Below are 19,147 nucleotides of genomic sequence, written 5' to 3'. Positions count from 1 at the left end.
ATCGGTTGCCTTCCCGTTGTCCAGCGCTGCTCCCAGTTGCGCCACGCTCGCTCTGCCCTCGCCTCTCTCAGATCCCGCCCCTCGCGCCCCAACATGTCCTCCAACGCGCGCCGTTCCCGCCTCGCCCCGAGGCGCTCTCGCGAGGGGACCGAAGCGCATGCGCGAGCTGCGTCCGGCGTGCGAGCTGCGTCCGGCACGCGCGCCCCGGAAGTGACGTCAGGAGGCGGCGCCGTGCGCGCTCGCGGTCCCTTTGTGCGGAGCGGCAGCGGCGATGCTGGCCGGGGGAAAGAAGGCCGCGGAGGCGGCGGGCGGCGAGGGCGGGCCCGAGGCTCCGGTACCTCCGTCGGCTGCTGTAGGAGCGCTGGGTTCCTCCGCTGAGAGCGGCGGGGCCGGGGAGCGCACTCCTCGTAAGAAGGAGCCGCCTCGGGCCTCGCCCCCGGGAGGTGCGTCCGAGCCACCCGCCGCCCCCACGTCCGGCGGCGAAACCACCGGCATCGCAGAGACCCCCGAGGGCCGCCGGACAAGCCGCCGCAAGCGGGCCAAGGTAAGGGCGGGCCGGGGGGCGGAGCCTCGCTCAGTGGTGGCCTCCTCCCCCGAGCCAATGAGCGAGGCGGGGGCTGTGCTGCGGCCGTCGGGCTGCCAGGGCATCTGGGGGAGGCGGCCTCGGGGTTCGTTTCGTGTGCGGTGCTACGTGTGTCCTGATTTGCTGTGTGAACGTGGGGGGTTGATCGGTGCTATAGGGGTGTTGGGGGCACTCGACTAAACGTGAGCCAGCAGGATGCCCGGGAACCACACGGCATCCTGGCTGCGTCAGCAGCAGTGCAGCCAGCTGGAGGTGGCCGTCCCTCTGTGCTAGTGCTGGTGGGGCCGCATCGCAGTGCTGTGCTCAGCCTTGAGCCTTTCAGTACAAGAAAGATGTGGAGGGAGTAGTGTGTGTGCAGAGAAGGAAAATGAGCTGTGAGGGGTCTGTTTGAAGCATAGCGCTGGGGAGCGGCTGAGGGAATGGGATGGTTCTGGAGAAGAGGAGCTCCAGGGGGACCACATTGCTCTCTATAAGTGCCTGAAAGGAGGTTGTGGCAAGTGGAGATCAGCTGCTTTTGGTAACAGTGATAGGATGAGAGGTGATGGCATCAAGTTGCACCATGGGGTGGTCAGGTTGGGCATTAGGAACAATTGCTTCTTTGAAACAGCGGTGATGTGCTGGCACAGCTGCTCATGGAGGTGGTGGGGTCACCGTCCCTGCAGGTGCTCCAGAATCATTGTGGCCCTGAGGGATGCAGTCAGTGGGCATGGTGGGGGTGGGGTTGGGCTGGATGATCTTACAGGGCTTTTCCAACCTTAATGACAGTGATATTAGGCTGTGAGGTGTAAGAGTCTCCAGCAGCTGCCAATAACTGCAACCTGCACTCTTTATAAATCACTTACACTTGGAAACCTCATTGTGGAAGATTGTGGAGCTCATAGGGGTGTGTAATGCTGAGGGGATTTGAGATGGAAGCTGACAGGATCTCTGGGGACCCTGAGCTGTGTGGTGTACTGTGTGGCTGTGCCCTGAAAGCAGCACCAACCCTTTGTATATAAGAACTGTCAAATAGGGTCACTCTGATGCAGCTCAGAGGGTTTTACTTGCTTTGTTAACAGGTAGGAATTGCTGCACCGTTTGGGGTATGTTTTGGTGATGCTTCTCTGTGTGAGCAGTATCCATTCCCTAAAGATATAATGTGGGGTTCCCAGAACTCCTTCCCACTATTACCAGGTGGACCTGCCTTGAGTCACTGTGTTTGTGCTGTGAAATCAGTGGAGGTTATCCAGGTTGATTAATAAATACACCTGGTCTGGGAGAAGCATGTTTTTTGTTGGGTTTGACTGCACTCTGAATGCTGTGGGAGCTGAAGGAGGAGGAGAGGCCAGAGGGCTTTGGGGCAGAACTGCTTTCTTTTGGTTTCAAACGCCTGTGATGCTGTGGGATTGCTGCAAGTTACCTTAGGATGGGAGCTCACAACAGATCTAACAGTGCTGCATTCACACAACTGTGTAAAAACCAATGGTGCTGGACTCAATTGGGTTTAAAGAGTTGAAAGTGAGTGAATAAGTGTGCATGTTGGTGTTCTGCTGAACGTATGCTTGCCTGTGTGCGGGGCTCCCTGTGCTGCTTTGGGTTGTGGCCATTAATGCCTCTCCTTAATGACCCAGCTTTGATGGTAAAAGTGAAAAGCGTCTCATTTTCTGTGGTCAGAAATGCAGTTATTTTTGTTGTCACGTGCCAGGGGCTGAGCTGCAGGGTGCTGGGGGGATACCAGCTGTGTTCTTCTTCATTTTCTATTGACTGCCTATTTTGAAATTTAATAGCAGTATGCAGAACTTTCCTACTTTGGAAAAAATGCTTTTATTTCTCCTGAAGTTCCTGTGTTCCTTTCAGTTGGGCCATGCTTTTTTCTGAAGCTGGTAATATTTCTTTGTGCTGGAGAGCAGCTGAAGAGATGTGGGGGTTGTATCTGCCTCGTTCCTAATGTTGGGAATGGGGCAAGGTGGGACTGGAATATTTCTTCTCAGTTATCGTGGGTTATTTTGTTTTGCATTATATTTTATCCTTGCCACTACTTGTAGCACTGTCAGTTATCTCTAGGGATCATAGTGTTTCTAGGGAACTTGCAGGTGTGAATGGTGCCACGGTCACTTCTAACCCTTCTAAGTTTGTGCACTGTGAAGTCTGAATGGAGAGGTGCTTGAATCCAGCAGGGAGTGCAGAACTGGGCAGATGAATCCCAGTTATGGGTTGGGCTCTTGCAGTTTGTATCCCTGAGTTTGACAGGGAGCTGAAGACAGGGAAGTAAGCTGCAGAGGTCAAGTGATGATGCTGGCTTAACAGAAACACAGAAATTGGGCTAAATATTGGGAGGAAGCTCCTACTTTTGGGTGTCGAAGACAGGTTATGTTGTGCAGGAGAAAACATGGAACTTGTGGAGCTGTTGAAGACCTGTGTGATGCCTGAGATGTAACGCTGGCTGAGGTGGCTCAGGCCTATTCTGTGAGCCTGGAAGTGGTTCTGTTGCTTGCAGTGTTTGTTTTAGTACTGGGACTTTGATGGCTTCGTGTGTTGACGGTGTGTTGTTCTTTCTGCAGGTAGAGTATAGAGAGATGGATGAGAGCCTTGCAAATCTCTCAGAAGATGAATATTACTCTGAAGAAGAGAGAAACGCTAAAGCTGAGAAAGAGAAGAAGCTGCCACCTCCACCTCCACCTGCTCCTGCAGAAGAAGAGAATGAAAGTGAGCCCGAGGAGCCATCTGGTGAGTGAGGAGAGGCGTTCTCCTGTAGCACTGTTCAAGTCTTTTATTCCCAGAGATAAGTGGTGGCCAGGTGCAGCATCACAGAACTCCTGTCTGGTTTTGAATGATTGTTCTGCGCTTGTTTGATTGCTGGAAAGGAGGGTGAGAATGTGCAGGAGTAGCCTGGTGGAGATGTGCATCCATTGAATTCTAAACTAAGCTAAACCTCTCATCCCAGAACCTTGTAGTCCTTACTGACACATCTTTGGAAGCATATGGACTGGAGAAGCAGCTCTCCCTTTAGCTGCCATACCTGTTTGTGTACCACCATTCTTATTTGAGAGAGAAGAGGTGAGGTGTACTGGGGGGTTGCTGTGCAGGAGAGCCCGCTTAATTCACAGAGATTCTCATGGCTTTCAGCAATGAATCCGATCTGAATTTCTGTCTGGATGCTGTTTGTTGGAACTTCAGTGCCCTCCTCTGCCAGGTGGAGAATTGCCTTGGGTTGGGAAGGTCATTCCTCATGGAGCAGCTACTGAGGATCACGGGTTTAGCAGTACCCTTCCCATTCTTTACACTGAATTTACAGCTGCCACTGCTTCGTCTGATGTTGGTGTATCACTGCAGTACCCACAAAATCACATTTTGGAGAGCTCACAGCTCGTCGTGCTTGGTGATTTTAGACAATAACTGAAACGTAGGGGTTTCAGTCACTGACATGAATAACTGTTAGCCACCTTCTCTGCTGCTCTTCTTTTTGGCAGCCAGATCTGCGCATGCAGAAATGTCAGTTTCAGGATACTCACCGTGTCAGGAAATGCATTAAAGGCCAGCATTGCGTTTTAGCTGTTAGAAATTGCCCTGCAGTCTCTCTCCAGATGCAGGAATGCTGCAACTCATGTGCATGACTGCAATATTTGCGATGATGAAAAAAGCTCCCCATGCTCATTGTAGCTGGTCTATCAAAAAAAATGGACTTACAGTCGGTGCAACTGAGCAGATATGAGATGTACTATTTAATATAGCTGAGACTTTGGTTCTAATTCTTGAGATACTATATTAAAACAATTTCTGTGTACTCCTCATGTGCCATTTTCTGCCTAGAATAGTTGAAATGTTGAGTTTGGTTTAAGACAGAATCAATGTGAAGTAGGAAATGGAGAAGCAGAGGCAGCAGCAGGCTGGTGGTTCTGTGCACCAGCACTCATTCTGTGTTCAGTCTCTCAGCTAAAAGCAGTTTTCCAGCAGGCTGTGTCTGCTCAGGTCATGACATTCTTCCCAGAAATCCTGCTGGGGTGTGTGATAGTGTGGTGTAGGGTCAGCAGGTGGAAGGAGGCAGAGCGTTCCAGCTGTCACTTCCTAATTGGGCTTGCTGTGTTTTTAAAGGGTCTGAAGGTGTGCACATCAGTGGCTCTTTCTGTCCTTGTCTTCATTTGCTGAAGCACAGGCACCAGAGCATCAACTTGTCTATGTTGGCTGTCGAAGTTTTCTGAACCTTGTTATTCAAACACCACTGATAGGAAGAGGAGTGGAGTCCACTGTGTGTTCTCATGTAGGTGCAGTGCTGGTGGCTGAGCTGTTCTCTCTGCCTCTTCTTCAAAGCAAAAATACAGTATTTTGGTCAGAAATGCAATGTAGGACATCCGTGGTAGCACAGGATTACATGATGAAAATTAGGGAAGGTATGGAAGTTAGTTTTCATGTTACTGTCTGTTTGCTGGCAGTGCAGACCTTGGCTTCCTTCATGTGTGGAGTGTTTGAGATGGTTGCTTTTTGCATAGAAAAGCCTACAGTCTTACAGAAGTGTAAAAGTAACAGCAGGCATTTCATTGCTCTGAAATGATAGGAAGGTGATGTTAAAAGGATATGAAACGTGGCACTTCAGGTCATAGTGAAATGTTACTTTAATTTGGGCTGGGTTCCATTGACGTGTTCAGCTGTGGGGAACTTGAGGTGTTGTGGTGTACAAGTCTGAAAGTTGCTGCATGCTACAGCAGTATTTCATCATTAACAGAAGATTATTCTCTTAAAATGTCTGCTTCTCTTTATTTGAAGAAATAGTTTGACAGTACAGAATTCCCCAATTAATTTTCAGTGCTGGATGATGTTTGAGTTCCTGTTTGCCACTCTCCCTTTTGGCATTCAGGACCTTGCTGCTTTTGTTTTTGCCCTGTAGGGGTCATTTTTGTTGGCCTTCACCAAATCAAATGTTCATCTTTATACCTTCCTGAATCTCCTTTATGTGCTCCTGCCTTGTAAGCTCTGCTGCATTCTCACTTGGCAGTGTTCTCATGCCTGGCTGCTACTTCATAAAAAGTGGTGCAATTCAGTGCAGTCCTCATTTCTGTGAAATGAATAGTCAGACTTAGCAGTGCTCTCTCTGCCTTTTCATCCAAATTACCTGTTTTCCTCATCCAGCTCAGTGCTCATTTTTGGCCATCCTTTGCTGCTATTCAATATTTTAAAGCATCGGATGAGGTTTTTGAAGTAGGTTTCTTTGCAGACCTTATTCCTGTTCAGCTCCCACTCTGTTCTGCTGTTGCCTTACCCAGCTCAGCACTCTGCTCCTGCACAATTGGTGTTCAAGTGCAGTAGTTTGCTGGGTGGATCAGCAGTTTGCTCTCTGCTTTGTTCCTTACAGCTGGGATCTGACTTTCTCACTGGGAAGGAGGGAGAATCTGAGCCCTAGCGTGCCTTGTTTCACTATTGCTCTATGTAGACTCTGCACAGTGCTTAGAATTGCATCAAAGCAAGTAATAAGCTTAGTGACCTAATATTAAAAATGATTTAGCTGTTAGTAACACCAAGAAAATACTGTCTTTTTTTGTACTGCAACCAAGAGCAGTTTCATTCCCTCTGTTCAGTGTCCATGCTAACTCAGGGACAGTGGGTGCTGCAGGCTGATGCCAGCATCTTTCTAATTCCTTTACAGGTGTAACTTTCAAGTGCAAATTTATGGCTTTTGATACATTCCAAATGTTGATGTTTGACTTGTTACATTCTCTTCCTAGCGTGGCAGCAGGTCCTGTAATGTTGGAATATGCTCCCTGCAAAATAAAGTACTTACGATGCAAGTGAAGTCAGGAATTCTCTCCTGCTACTGCAGATGGGTTTGTCCAGAAAATCCCAAACTGGGACTTCAGTCAGAACACAAACGTTTGTCTCTGAACTTTCCTGTTAGTGGACTGATGATATAAAAGGACTTTTTCTCCACTGCTGTGACTGCGTGAAAATGTGCTTCTTGTGTCAGAGCCGTGTTGAGCAGTACGACAGGCAGTCCTTCTAAAGCTAATTAAGATTGGGAGACCAGTATTGAAATTGAGTGAGGAATTCCTGAGTTGTGACGAGACTTTTAGTTATTGTAACTATTTTAGTTTTATTTGTGGACATTCAGTGTTATGGCAAAGTAGGTATTCATCTGGATTATCAAAATATGAGAACATTTGGTTCATTAACTCCAATGAAATCCTTAAACTGTAGGACGTGCCCATTCCATATGAGTCAGTGGAGGTGTGTTTGGGCTGCAGAGAACACCTGGCTTGCTGACTGCTGAACACTTGCCTTGAAGCAGCATTCATACAGGTGTTTGTAGCCCAGCAGTGCTCAGCAGTCCTGCTGTGTTTTCCTGTTCTCCAGAGGTGATGATTTTAGACCAATATTCGAAGATTGCTTATGAGTTGGACTTGGAGCTGGCTTCTCCTATGAAGGTGAGCAGCTTGTAGGAAGGTAGCTGATACTGGCTTGGTTCCTGTAGACACTGCAGCTGTACTCATCTCTATTTTAGAAATACTCTGTTGGAGTGTAGTCCTGTTCTGTGTAATTTTGTCCTAATGTAATTTTGAAACTTCTTCCAGTCTTTCAGATGAGTGCTTCTACTTTCCTCATATTTCCAGCTTTGGCTCCATTGACAGGTTGCTGTCTGTCAGTGGTGGATATTGGTGATGTTGGCAATCTGTGGTTCAGCAGTACTGGCATGTGCTTGGCTTCAGAGGTTGGTTAGTTTGTTACAGCACTGTTGGTGTATCGGGGCTCTGAAGCCAAGATAATTGTTTTGAAGCTTTCACATAAAGTTCCTTGCATCAGCCTTCAAGGAAAGGCTTACGGCACAAAAAGGAGGCTCTCTCTAAAAGAAGAGGTTCAAATTAGAGGTTTGAACTGTAGGTTCAAACTAAGAGGTTCAGGAATGGTTTGAACTATCCCCTTGTGTATGAGGAGGCTCAGGAGTCTCAAGGGCAAGATTATCAAATTCTTAAGGTTCTGATGCTATCCATCTACCAGATCTTGGCAGTAAGAAGTGTAATCTTATTATTCGAATCCTAGCCATTAATGAAGTTGGTCATAAGTATTTAGCTACTAGGAATGCTACATACTGTGTGCTTCTTTATTTCCCAAGCAAGTCTGATGTAAAGGATCCAGTAACACAGATAACATCTTAGAAGACCACAGAGTTTGGTGCCCCTGGACCTAAGTTCCAGGAGATGGGATTCTCAGAAAATGGGTTTAGTTAGTTGGTGACATTTAATACCTACAGCGCCAACTGCCGGGCCTTTATGTCCAGTATGGTTTAACTTATGGAGTAAGGTCCCTGAGTTCTCCTCTTTCCTTCCACAGGGCAAGCAGGAGGACTTCAAGACGACAATTCTGGAGGGTATGGAGACGGCCAAGCATCAGGTGAGGGTGGCGTTTGATGCTTGCCACTTAGGAGCAAGAGCCGCCAAGCTAGGGAGCGATGCTTGCAAGTGCGCATGGGTGTGGGTGTCCCAAACGTAGCGAGGTGCAGGAGTTGTGTACCCACCTGCTTGTCTAAAAAAAGAAAGTGAAGGGTATTTCCAAACAGCACTTGAGGTCTGTACCACCTCCAGAAAAGGACACTAACCTATGTTGAAATGTCTCAGGCCGATCTCTCATCCCTCCTTTCCTCTCCATGTTCAGAGGAGTCCAAAAATGCAGGAAGATCATTCTTATGTAGACAGTTTTTCCCAGTTAAAATGGCATGGGAAGCCCTGGGCTTCAGCACGAGTGGACCTTTATCTCATTTGCTGAAGAAACATAGCGTGTCTTTTTTGTCTCTTATTTTTTTTTTTAAGGGGTTGAGTTTGAGATGTGTCCCAGTGGTTAGCCCAGGAGATCCATCTGTTGTGGACATCAGGAGTCTGCTTTTCAGTGGACATGGTGGCTGGTTGCACTCAACATCTGGTCCAAGCACTGATGCCAGCAGCATGCATTTGCTGTTTAATTCACAGAATTGGTGTCTTCACTTTGAGTCCTTTGAGTGCTACCGAAAATCTTCCTCTGACTCTGCAGCTTTCACCCTCACGTGAGGTGTGAGGATTAGGGTTGTGAGCCATGGAGTCAAAGGCTCCAGAACCTTATTCTGGACCTTCACGTTGCTCTTTGAAGCAAATACAAATTCAGGATGTTTGTCTGAGCGTGCATCCTTGCTGTTTCTGTACAAAGAAGCGTAGCTGTGTTTTGCTTTATACCACTCCTGCAGAGTTTCTGAATGTTATAGACTGTGGACTGGAGGATGCATTGCTTACTGAGGTAGGCATTGAGTGTGGGGAAGTTCTGCATGATTTGCATTACATACATGCTCGAGGGTGTGCTGTAGCAGTGGGCTGACCCCTTAACCAAGTGACTTCCCTTTGGAGTGTCGTTCATCTGCAGATGTGTCAGTAAGTCTTTAAATGAGCAGCATCCCTTCTGTGGGGATAAAGATAATTGAAACCTGGGCACGTTGGGTCGCTGATAAGAATGCCAGGAAGTGGTGTGTGCCTGGGAATGTGTGTGAAGAGGAGATAGCAGTCGAGGAGGAGACATGTCTGCATTCTGTGAGAAGTGCCCCAGGGAGAGCAATGAGCAGTTCTGAGTTTCTATTTCCTTTACCACGTGAAATAATACAGCAGGGTGATTTATCTTTGAGCTGTGTCACTGCCAAAGGAAACTCAAGGATGTTTCATTTGTTGAAGATCGGATGGTTGACTCAAAACAAAAACCAAAACCAAAAAAACCAACCAAACGTATCACTTCACCAGCAGTACCTTAGCTGTTTCTAAATTGTGATGTCAAATCTTGTGGCTTTTTTTTTTTATTATTATTTTTTGGTAGTGTAAAGGATAACAATGCTCATCTGGAGTGGTTTTGAAGTTTGGGTTGTAAGAGGTGTGGCCTTAATAAATACAAGCAGCAGAGGAACCGCTGTGGGGCTCTTCTTGAGGCTGTCTTGAGCAGGAGTTTCTCTGGTATTCCGGTTACAAACACAAAGCTCCCCAAAAAAGCTGCCATACTGCTTGAAAAACCTGTATGTTGGAGTTCTCTGCTGGCTGTCACTGCATGGCAGGCAGAGTTTCCTAAAAAGTACCCTGGGAATGCCCACTCACTTTGGCAGGAGCTCATAGGGGGAGCTGGTGGTTCTCAGTTTGTGGCCAATCTGTGCCCGTTGTGCTGCTGAGCCTCTGCCAGCGCTCAGCGTGGAGCTGTGCCGTCCTGCACGGCGCTGTCAGAGCTGTGACTTCGCTTTGCCTGTTGTGTCGTGGTAGGAGCACGGGGTTCAGCACATACATGCATTTGTAGATGTCCATTTGTAGTGTGTTTGGTACAGGATTGGAGAGACAGGCAGCTGAAGGGCCCAGAGCTGCGTGTTACTGGAGGAGATGAAGCTAGCTCTGCTGTGTTTCTTCCCCATTGCAGACCATTGCTGTCCAGAAGCATTATTGGTGTCTCAGTGTTTCCTAGTATTAATTCCACTTTACTTCCTTGCAGAGCTCTATAGACTCTGGTTTTAATTTCGTCTTGCAATTTCTTGTAAGCAGTCAGAGAGTTTTCTTTCCTGTTGCCCATCACGCAGTTAGATCTTCTAATCTTTGCTTATGAATGGATTTATTTATTTTTTTTTCACAACTATTCTCTTCCTTAATTTTTTTTCTTGTAAGAAATGCTCGGAAGCTGTGCATGGCTGCACCAGAACAAAGAGAATTCCTGCTTTTCCCCAGGACAGCACCACATGCATGTGGACTTCAGGCTCAAAAAGAAGCATCTTTGTTAGTGGGACACATGCTGCAAGCTTATATGTTTTTTGATACAGTTACAGTTTTCAACAATTCCACTTTCAGCACATAGTCTTAACCTTGCTGCATTACCCGTGTTCTTCCCTTCCTTGGGGTGCATTGCTTTGTATCTTTTGAGACCTCACTTCTATCTTATTCTCAAGTCAGCTCCTAGGACATCTGAGGTTCATAGTGCTCAAATGTGACATCTCAGTGTTTTGTTCTCCTTGCCATGCCTGCAGGGTTCCCTCTCTGCGCTCCCTTGGTGCTGTAGCACTTCCTACAGCTGTGCCTTGGTTTGCTGCTTTATATAATGTCCTAATGAGGTTGAGGCATGTGGGGCACGTAGCTGCATGAGGAGTTCCCTGTAAGTATTTGGGTGCCTTTATGAACAAAGTGTTCTCAATATCCCCTGTTTAACATTGCTCTTTTACACACGGAGCCTTTCTAAGGAAGAGACCCAAACCTGCTGTACATGAGCTAGGGAGGGCTGTTGGAGTAGTGTAAGTAGCATTGCATTTCATTGCAGTGCATATTATGGGTATGTAAAAATGGAAAAGGAGAAGCTAAGGCAGAGTCCTCTACCTTGAGGAGGAGAAGCTCAGTGCAAATGTCACCCTTGGAAAGCAGGTGAGAGGGGGCATTGTGCTCATAAGGCATGGGCCTTTTGGTTTGGAATGGCTCCAAAGTGTTTCTCCTACTCTGACAAAGTGGGAGCTGCTCAGATGAAGGGCAGCACTGAAGCAGTTGTGCTCTACAGATGTTCTGCTGGATTTGCATTCTGCTGCCCTCCTTGTTGCTCAGATGGCTCTTTGCAGTAGTGCAGCTGTTTTGTAGCCCCAGATGATGCCTGTAATCCAAAGAACTGTTGACTTGGAAAGCTGCATGCCTTCCAGAAATAAAGAGTAAGCAAAAGCCTGTCCTGAAATTAGCCACTGTGTCACCTCGTGGCTGCTCTGTGTGCATTCACTAGGAAGTGCAGGGCCAAAAACACTCCTGTAGCAGTTCCATTGCAGTGCTTGTAGACAACTTGTTTTTTTATTGTAGGTGTGGAGGGTGCAGCTTTCCAGAGTAGACTTCCACATGACCGTATGACATCTCAAGAAGCTGCCTGCTTCCCTGATATAATCAGTGGGCCACAGCAGACTCAGAAGGTGTTTCTGTACATCAGGAACCGCACCGTAAGTGAATTGTAACAGTATTGATCACAGAGATGTAGGCCACTTTTGTACCAGTATCTTGCAACCAGTTTTGGTGGTTACTGTCATATCATTAGTAGTAGATCTTTGCTTTTGTGATGGTGGTGTTTCATTTCTCGCATCCTGGCGTGCTCTAAGGAACAAGTTACCCAATTCTTGGTTAAAGCTGTGCTCTGAAGCTGTGTAATAATTTGTGTGGTATCTGCAGTATTCAAAAGTCATTAACAACCTCAAAACTGTGATGATTCTGCCAATGCAGCTTTTTTAAGGGAACAAGTAGAAAATTGGTACACATGTTCTAGTGTTAGCATGCAGATTAAAACTATCTCTGTAGAACACTTGAAAACATGATATATTATTGCATAAATAAGGCAAAAACTCTCACCTTGTATTGCTTTTTACTTAATGTTCTGTTGCTGCATATAGGACTTTCTAGGCAGGATTTCCTTTCTAAAGAGGGCCTGAGTGGATCTTCCCCAGCTGAGGAGTAACACAGTTGAAATTCACTTGAAGTAACAGTAAACTAATGTGAATAAGTAATTAATTGTATGTATATGTACACAGAGATTGGATGTAAAAACAGATTGTTGGCTTTGAATTCTTCCAGCTGAGAATGAAATCTTAGAATTGAGTGGTATAGAAGTGGCATGAAGCACTGTGAATGAAGTGGTTTGTTCCACGATCAAAAAGAATGTCAAAAATTACTTGGAAATAAGCAGAATCTACTAAAGGTGAATTTGCCACAGTCGGCCTCCCGAATTATATGGAAATTCTTTCCTCTTTGCCATGCTTGTGTGATATCCATTGTATGTTATCAGTGAGGAGCTGAGACATTTCAGTTTGTAATGGTAGAGAAAAACCCAAGGAAATACACAAGGAAATCACTAGTTTTGGAATGTAAAATGGTGTGGATATGCTGTGTGAGCTACGTGTTGCACAGCAAGATGTTTATATATAAACTCAGCTTTGTTTTTGGAGTGTAACTCTCCTAACTGTGGATAATGCCTTTTAATTGTAGGCTTTTACTTTTGATCAGCCCTGCAGTGCTCAGACAATTGGGCTCAGTTCAGGTCCCTTCCACCCCTTCAGCTCTACTCCCTGTGTGTACATGGGCAGTGTATTCCATGGTATTGTCTTAGTAAAGATGGGTTAGGTGATCAATAGACTTCATTAGATAGCAATTACTTCTATAGCCTTTACAAAGACCATGCAAAATTTGATGCAGCAAAGTCAGATGCGGGCTCATATTGCATGCCTAGTTGAAATATGGCACATTGTATTGCCATGCAAGCTGTGTCTGTAAGCCATCTTTCCATGTGTGTTTTTCTTTTATGTGTGATTAGGAGGTCACTAATTTGATGCATTGACATTTAATGGTACTTTAAATGGTATAGGAGAGTAAAATGGATTGCATTGTTCATTAAAGAATGCTGGAAGGTGAAGCTTCTTGTAATGGATGTAGCACTGCGGAGAGTGACTGTTACAGCATTTACTCTCCTATCAGTATTTGGTTACAAACACATGGAAAACACCTCCTTTGTATTGCTTACTAATGTGTCTTACTGTTTAACAGCTGCAGCTCTGGTTGGATAACCCAAAGATTCAGTTGACATTTGAGGCAACTATCCAGCAATTAGAAGCACCTTACAATAGTAAGTCGAGTCTTTTCCTGCCAAGACCGTACTGTATGTATTGTTGCTGTTTTTCTGTTTTGGGAAAAAGCTCTTCCAAATCAAGAGAGGACTTCAGATAAGTCCTTCTGTTAGTGTGGAGTGAATGCATGATGAACATTCAGCTACAAAGCAGCGTATTGCAGCATGCTCATGTTAGGAGTTGGTAAGAGTTTGTTCCCTTAGTAAAGAAATCTATCTATAGCGGAATTCACATCAGTTGGTAAGTAGATGAGTTGGTAAAGAAGTTTCTTGCAAGTGAATTCACCTGCAGCTGTTAAGGTTTGCTACGACTTCATGGGGGTTTGAAGGTCTGAGAGTTTCTCATTCATGAGCTTTAAGAAGTTGCATCACTCAGTGGCCGTAACAAAAGAAGGCAATACAAGAGCAAGGAGTTACTGCTAAATTTCAGTCGAGGCGGTGTCCTATGCTACATAAAGAGAAGAGATAAATAGGAGCACTTTATGTTCTGTACTACTTCTCAGGCAACATTTGTAACTGCTGTACGGCATGGAAAACAATTTGTGCTTTCCAGAAAGATATTGGCTTCAGAAATATCCTTCAGGAGGGTGTATTTCTCAGTAGAGCAGCAGTGAGTGCTGTTAGCTCTGTGCTGCTGAACATACAAATAACTTCAAATGGTGACAATTTTGCAGGTGATACGGTGCTCGTTCACAGGGTGCACAGCTATCTGGAGCGGCATGGGCTGATCAACTTTGGCATCTACAAGAGAGTGAAGCCTCTTCCAAGTAAGGAACTTGAAAGCTGTTTCTAGTTGCAGGGTTTCTTTTTGTTTCTGTTTATTACTGTACAATTTACTAGGGCAAAGCTTGGAGCACCTCTGTTATTTTTAGGATTCTGGTACTTTGACAGTAGTAAAGGCTGCAAAGCCATTGATGCATTCAGTTAAGCACTCTTAAGTGGGCAAAATCACTGTAAAGCTGTGGCAGAATGAAACTTACAGAAAGCATAGTGGCAGTTGACAGGTTCCCAATTAATGACTGATGGGAGGTGATCACAGAGGAAATGAAATGCACCTTCATTAGAAGAGATTTTATGTCAACTGTTCCTCACCTCTAACCTAGCAGTAGTGTATGAGTTTTTATTGATCCTGTGATAACTGACTTCAATGATCAGAAACTTCTCGAGTCTTAACCGTGGGTAAGTGTTCCTGTATTGTAAGGGATGAGTGAAAGATGCTGGTGAATACTGATCCAGCTCCAAAGCTTTCCAGGTTTTATTCTTTTGGGTCTGGAGGAAATAAAGCTGTGATATATTATCTCACTGTAATGAATAAGAATCAGATTCTTCAAGCAGTTTCCCTCTACGAGAATTCCTTACCTTTCTTCACAGATAAACTGTTGGCCAAATTTTAATTCTCATTAAGAATGTGTTTTGTTTTGCTGTTATCATATTACTTACGTACATACTTCAGTTTTCTCTGTGGTTAATTGTAAGAAGTTTGTGTTGTCTGAACTGGCGATGAGAAGGAAGCTGTTTTTCATTCCTGGTATCTTAGACACAGCTGCTCACGTTGTGGTTCACTTCCACATCTTATAACTTATTTTGTTCTTTCCATTGTTTAGCCAAGAAGACTGGGAAGGTGATCATCATTGGGTCTGGTGTGTCTGGGTTGGCAGCAGCTCGCCAGTTGCAGAGTTTTGGCATGGATGTCACAGTTCTGGAAGCCAGGGTATGAATTTCTGTGCTGTTTTACTTTGATACTGAATCATAAGCAGGAGGGCATTGGTGCACTTGACACAGTGACTGGAAGCATCTCTGCAGTGTGCCCACAGGTGGGTGCAACTTGGCAGCCAGCCGGGGTGCACTGGAGTTCTGATCTTGTCTCACTGGGAACAATATCTGCTCTCATTGGGAATGGATGAGAATGCTTTGTCAGGGAGGAGTGCCCAGTGAGGTGCACCACCAGTAATGCCTGGAATCCTTCATTTGGTGATTAAAAACAGGTATTTAGTGATTAAGAACTGATATACTGGAAAGTAGAATGCAAGTCTGCATCTCAAGAGCTCGTCCATAGGTCAGAATCATTGTCTGGAATTGCAGATTGTAGTCAGGCAAAAAATTTTTCTTGCTTTTGTATTCTGCATTAATCTTTCCTTGTTTATTACCATGTGCTTAAGTCTTCTTATATTGTAAAGTTGTATAGAGCTTGATTTCACAGAGGGTGGTGAGGCACTGGCACAGGTTGCCCAAGGAGGCTGTGGATGCCCCATCCCTGGAGGCATTCAAGGCCAGGCTGGATGTGGCTCCGGGCAGCCTGGGCTGCTGGTTGGCTGAAACATACAGTGTTGTGTGAATGAGTAGCATGGGATGTTTGCACCACATTCATTGATCTTTCTCTTGAGTAGCATCCTGCTAGATGCACTGGGAGTAGGAAAAGGGGTCTTTTAATTATGGTTTTCTTTTGGTTTGTTTGTTTGTTTTTCCACTCCTGTATTTAATATGGCAGGAAGAGAATCGTCACTCTTAAGTTAACATATCAAGAATCAAAACCTTTTTTTTTCCCCTTTCCAACGTGGGCTGCTGATTTGTGGTTGTCTTCTGGGTTTATAGCTGTGTCTGCCGAGGAGAATAGTTGAAAAACTGCCCAATGGCCTTTTCTAACACTAAAATTATTTCTCTTATGCACAGACAAATCGTTTCCAGTACTGGATTTATTGTGGTAGGAAGTAGTAGGAGGCAATATATAGTGTAAAATATAATGTAATCTGCCTGTGGGCAATGAAGGATTTTTCTTACAGTCACAGTAAGTCCTAAATTTGTCCAAATCTACATGGGCTTCTTTTTAATTAATGCAATTTTAATGTTTTATCCTTTAATTTAGGCAAATTATTTGCCAAAATTAATTTGCAGAGCTTCTTTATGAAAAGGAATCTACATTCTGTTCCCTGAACCTTTGCCTGTGAGAATGCTGAGCCTATGTCAAGTCAAGTTTGTGATGACTTTTAAGTAAGATGTGATACCTGAACGTTACCTGAGCTGTAATCTGTTGTGTTTTAAAAGGACCGAGTGGGAGGAAGAGTCGCTACTTTTCGTAAAGGGAACTACGTGGCTGATTTGGGAGCAATGGTGGTAACAGGACTTGGTGAGTTTTACAAAATAAGAAGGAACTGGGGGGGAGAGAAAGTTCATATTCACCATATTAAAAAAATAGGAGGCTTTACACCGTTCCCTTTCCTGGCCAAAGTAATTGTGTGTGTTTGATTATTGAGAACGAGACGTTCTGGTTTGGCCTCTTCAGTAGTTACCATTTTGTGTCAGTGGATTTTCATAATCTTCAGAAGCTCCTGAAGTAGCTGTGGAAGCTGTTTTTTTTTTGTCTCTAAAATACTTTTAGTGTGAAATCCTTAATTAATTGAGATAGACATCTCAGGAGTACTCTAACTCCAAAAAATGTTTTCCAGGAGGAAATCCCATGGCTGTGGTCAGCAAACAAGTGAACATGGAGCTGGCTAAGATCAAACAGAAATGCCCACTGTATGAAGCAAATGGACAAGCTGTAAGTCTGATGCTGGTTCCGTAAATCTTTTAAAAATAAATAGTATCTCCAGTGTATTTATTAGCAGATGTAGCACAAAGCAGCATCTAGGAAGAGAGAGAGGGAGTAGTGAACATGCCTGTCTACTTCAGGCTTATCTGTAGGCTTCTAAAACCTGTTTCTTCCATACAGGTTTTTATTTGAGATTTCAGATCTTGTATGGAAGCTAAGCTCCTGTTTGTTCCTCCCAAGGTAGCTGATTTTTTTCCTCAGGCAGTTGACACCTCACTCCCTCTTTGAAAGAATTGCCTGCTGTGCTGAGTCTTTCCCTTTGCGCAGTCACAGCATGGTTAAGCTTGGATGGGACCTGTCCAGGCCATCTGGCCCAGTCGCCCCTGTTCCAGCAGGGATGCCCAGAGCTGCTTGCCCAGGAGTGTCCAGACAGCTTGTGAATGCCTCCGAGGAGGAGCCTCCACACCTTCTCTGGGCAGCGTGTTCCGTTACTCACTCACCTGCATGGCACAGAAATGTTTCCTGATGCTCAGACAGAATGTCTCACGATGCACTTTGTGCCCATTGCCTCTTGTCCTGGCTGCCGTTGTCAAGAACTGGGCTCTGTCCTCTTTGCACCCTCTCTTCAGGAATTTATTGTTATCAACAGAATCCTGCCCTGAGCCTCTTCTCCAGACTGAACAATCTGGCTTCCTCAGCCATTCTTCGCAGGAGAGATGCTCCAGTCCCTCACTCATCTTGGCCTTTCATTGCTCTCTCTCCAGCAGCTCCCTTGTTCAGGGACATCCAGAGCTGGACATGGTATCTCCCAGTGATGCCTTACCAGTGCTCAGCAGAGGGAAGGATCACTTCCTTTGACCTACTGGCAGTACTTTGCCAATGCATCCCAGTTACAGACTGTTAAATGTGTTGCATTGCACTGCTAACTCATGTTCGCCTTGCTGTCTGCCAGGATGCTTGGGTCCTTTCCTGCAAAGCTGCTTCCCAGCTGGTTGGCCCATAGCATGCCCAAACACCTGGTCCTCCCCAAATGTGGGACTTCAGCTTCTCCTTGCTGAATGTCCTGAGGTTCCCTGTCAGCCTGTCAGAGTCCCTCTGGATGGCAGCAGGACCATAATAGTGTATCAGCCACTCTTCTCAGCTTTGTATTATCTGTGAAATTACTGAGGGCATGCTCTACCTGTCACTAATGAAGATGTTGAATGGAATCATGGAATTGAATCATTATCAGCAGCTTCTTAGTATTTCAGACTTCAGGAGAGTTACCTTACTGCTCCTCATTCAGAACAAGTGTTATGGAATCAAAGTGTTCAGTGGAATCTTACTCCCTGTGCCTCTGGAAGGTCTGTTTAGCTCAATAATAGCAAGTCCTTTAATTGCTTTTCACTGAGATGTGCTCTGTGGAAGCATGCCAAGTTCTGACTAGCATTGATTGGAGGAACTGTAGCATTTTGAACGTTAGTTATGAGGTGCCTTGAGTTCAGGCTGCACTGGGAAAGACAGTCTTCTAAAACTTTCTCTCTGCCGCTCCACTCTGTATCTCTGAAGCTCAGAGCTATGGTGACCTAGATTTTCTTTTATTTGTGAATAGAATATTAAGAACAAAGTTTGTTCTTTTGGTTTGTAGGTTCCGAAAGAGAAAGATGAAATGGTGGAGCAAGAATTCAATCGTCTGTTGGAAGCCACCTCTTATCTCAGTCATCAGCTGGATTTTAATGTTCTCAATAATAAGCCTGTCTCCCTAGGTCAGGCTCTGGAGGTTGTCATACAGTAAGTGACTTCACTCTTCACCATAGAATTTTGTATTTATGGAGGACTAAAAAAATAGGTTATGAGGCTCCTAGGGTTAGCAGTGCACACTCAATGGATGGCTCTAGCTTCTTGTTTGTGCTTCTTGTATTTCCTATTTATTGAAGCAAAATATGCCAAAGACTTCTAAAGTAGCAAACATCTTTTCTTGAGTGCTTCCTGAGGGTCACTGCTTCAGTAACAGATAGTGGATAATTAACTTACTGTGCAGGGGATGTGCTTACTGCCCACTTATTCTACTGGAAAGGTAGTGCTTTTGTAATAGACCTTTTAATAATGCTAGATAATGTCAGGCTTGCATTTCAGCTGGTCAGGTGTCCTTCATTTGCAGATACTTGTATGCAGCAACAAGAAAATTCATAGGTGTTTTCTTAAAGCATCCTGTGTGCTTTTATGCATTGCACCTAGATTGTAATAATGAGCTTTTTCAATACTGCTGGGATTTTATACTGAGCTGACTCTTACTTGTTGCCTCTTCCAGACTGCAGGAGAAACACGTGAAGGATGAGCAGATTGAACACTGGAAAAAAATTGTGAAAACACAGGAGGAATTGAAAGATCTTCTTAACAAGGTCAGATTTTGTCCAATGATGATGTTTAGAACAGGAAGTTACCACTATGTTTCTCCAAAGAAAACCCAAACA

The 19,147-nt window shown here is 45.0% G+C and overlaps 1 protein-coding gene across 2 annotated transcripts in view; it reads left to right on the top strand.

Annotated features, from left to right (window-relative positions):
* The first annotated feature begins 211 nt into the window (after window positions 1-211).
* Window positions 212-19,147, top strand: part of KDM1A (lysine demethylase 1A) — a 29,706-nt gene continuing 10,770 nt past the window's right edge. Inside the window, exons 1-11 of one of the 2 annotated variants that reach the window (XM_052699178.1) lie at window positions 212-544; window positions 3,124-3,289; window positions 7,880-7,939; window positions 11,362-11,495; window positions 13,087-13,165; window positions 13,840-13,932; window positions 14,770-14,876; window positions 16,208-16,289; window positions 16,609-16,703; window positions 18,322-18,464; window positions 18,985-19,075. In XM_052699178.1, the coding sequence (XP_052555138.1) occupies window positions 272-544; window positions 3,124-3,289; window positions 7,880-7,939; window positions 11,362-11,495; window positions 13,087-13,165; window positions 13,840-13,932; window positions 14,770-14,876; window positions 16,208-16,289; window positions 16,609-16,703; window positions 18,322-18,464; window positions 18,985-19,075 (1,323 nt within the window). In that variant the 5' untranslated portion in view covers window positions 212-271. The remainder of the gene's footprint in view (window positions 545-3,123; window positions 3,290-7,879; window positions 7,940-11,361; window positions 11,496-13,086; window positions 13,166-13,839; window positions 13,933-14,769; window positions 14,877-16,207; window positions 16,290-16,608; window positions 16,704-18,321; window positions 18,465-18,984; window positions 19,076-19,147) is intronic. The other variant, XM_052699179.1, reaches the window with a different exon arrangement.

The sequence above is a fragment of the Tympanuchus pallidicinctus genome, unplaced genomic scaffold (genome assembly GCF_026119805.1).
Source record: "Tympanuchus pallidicinctus isolate F22 unplaced genomic scaffold, pur_lepc_1.0 scaffold35, whole genome shotgun sequence".
NCBI lineage: Eukaryota > Metazoa > Chordata > Aves > Galliformes > Phasianidae > Tympanuchus > Tympanuchus pallidicinctus.
Note: the sequence above shows the minus strand (reverse complement) of the source record. Positions and strands in the feature narration are given on the sequence as shown.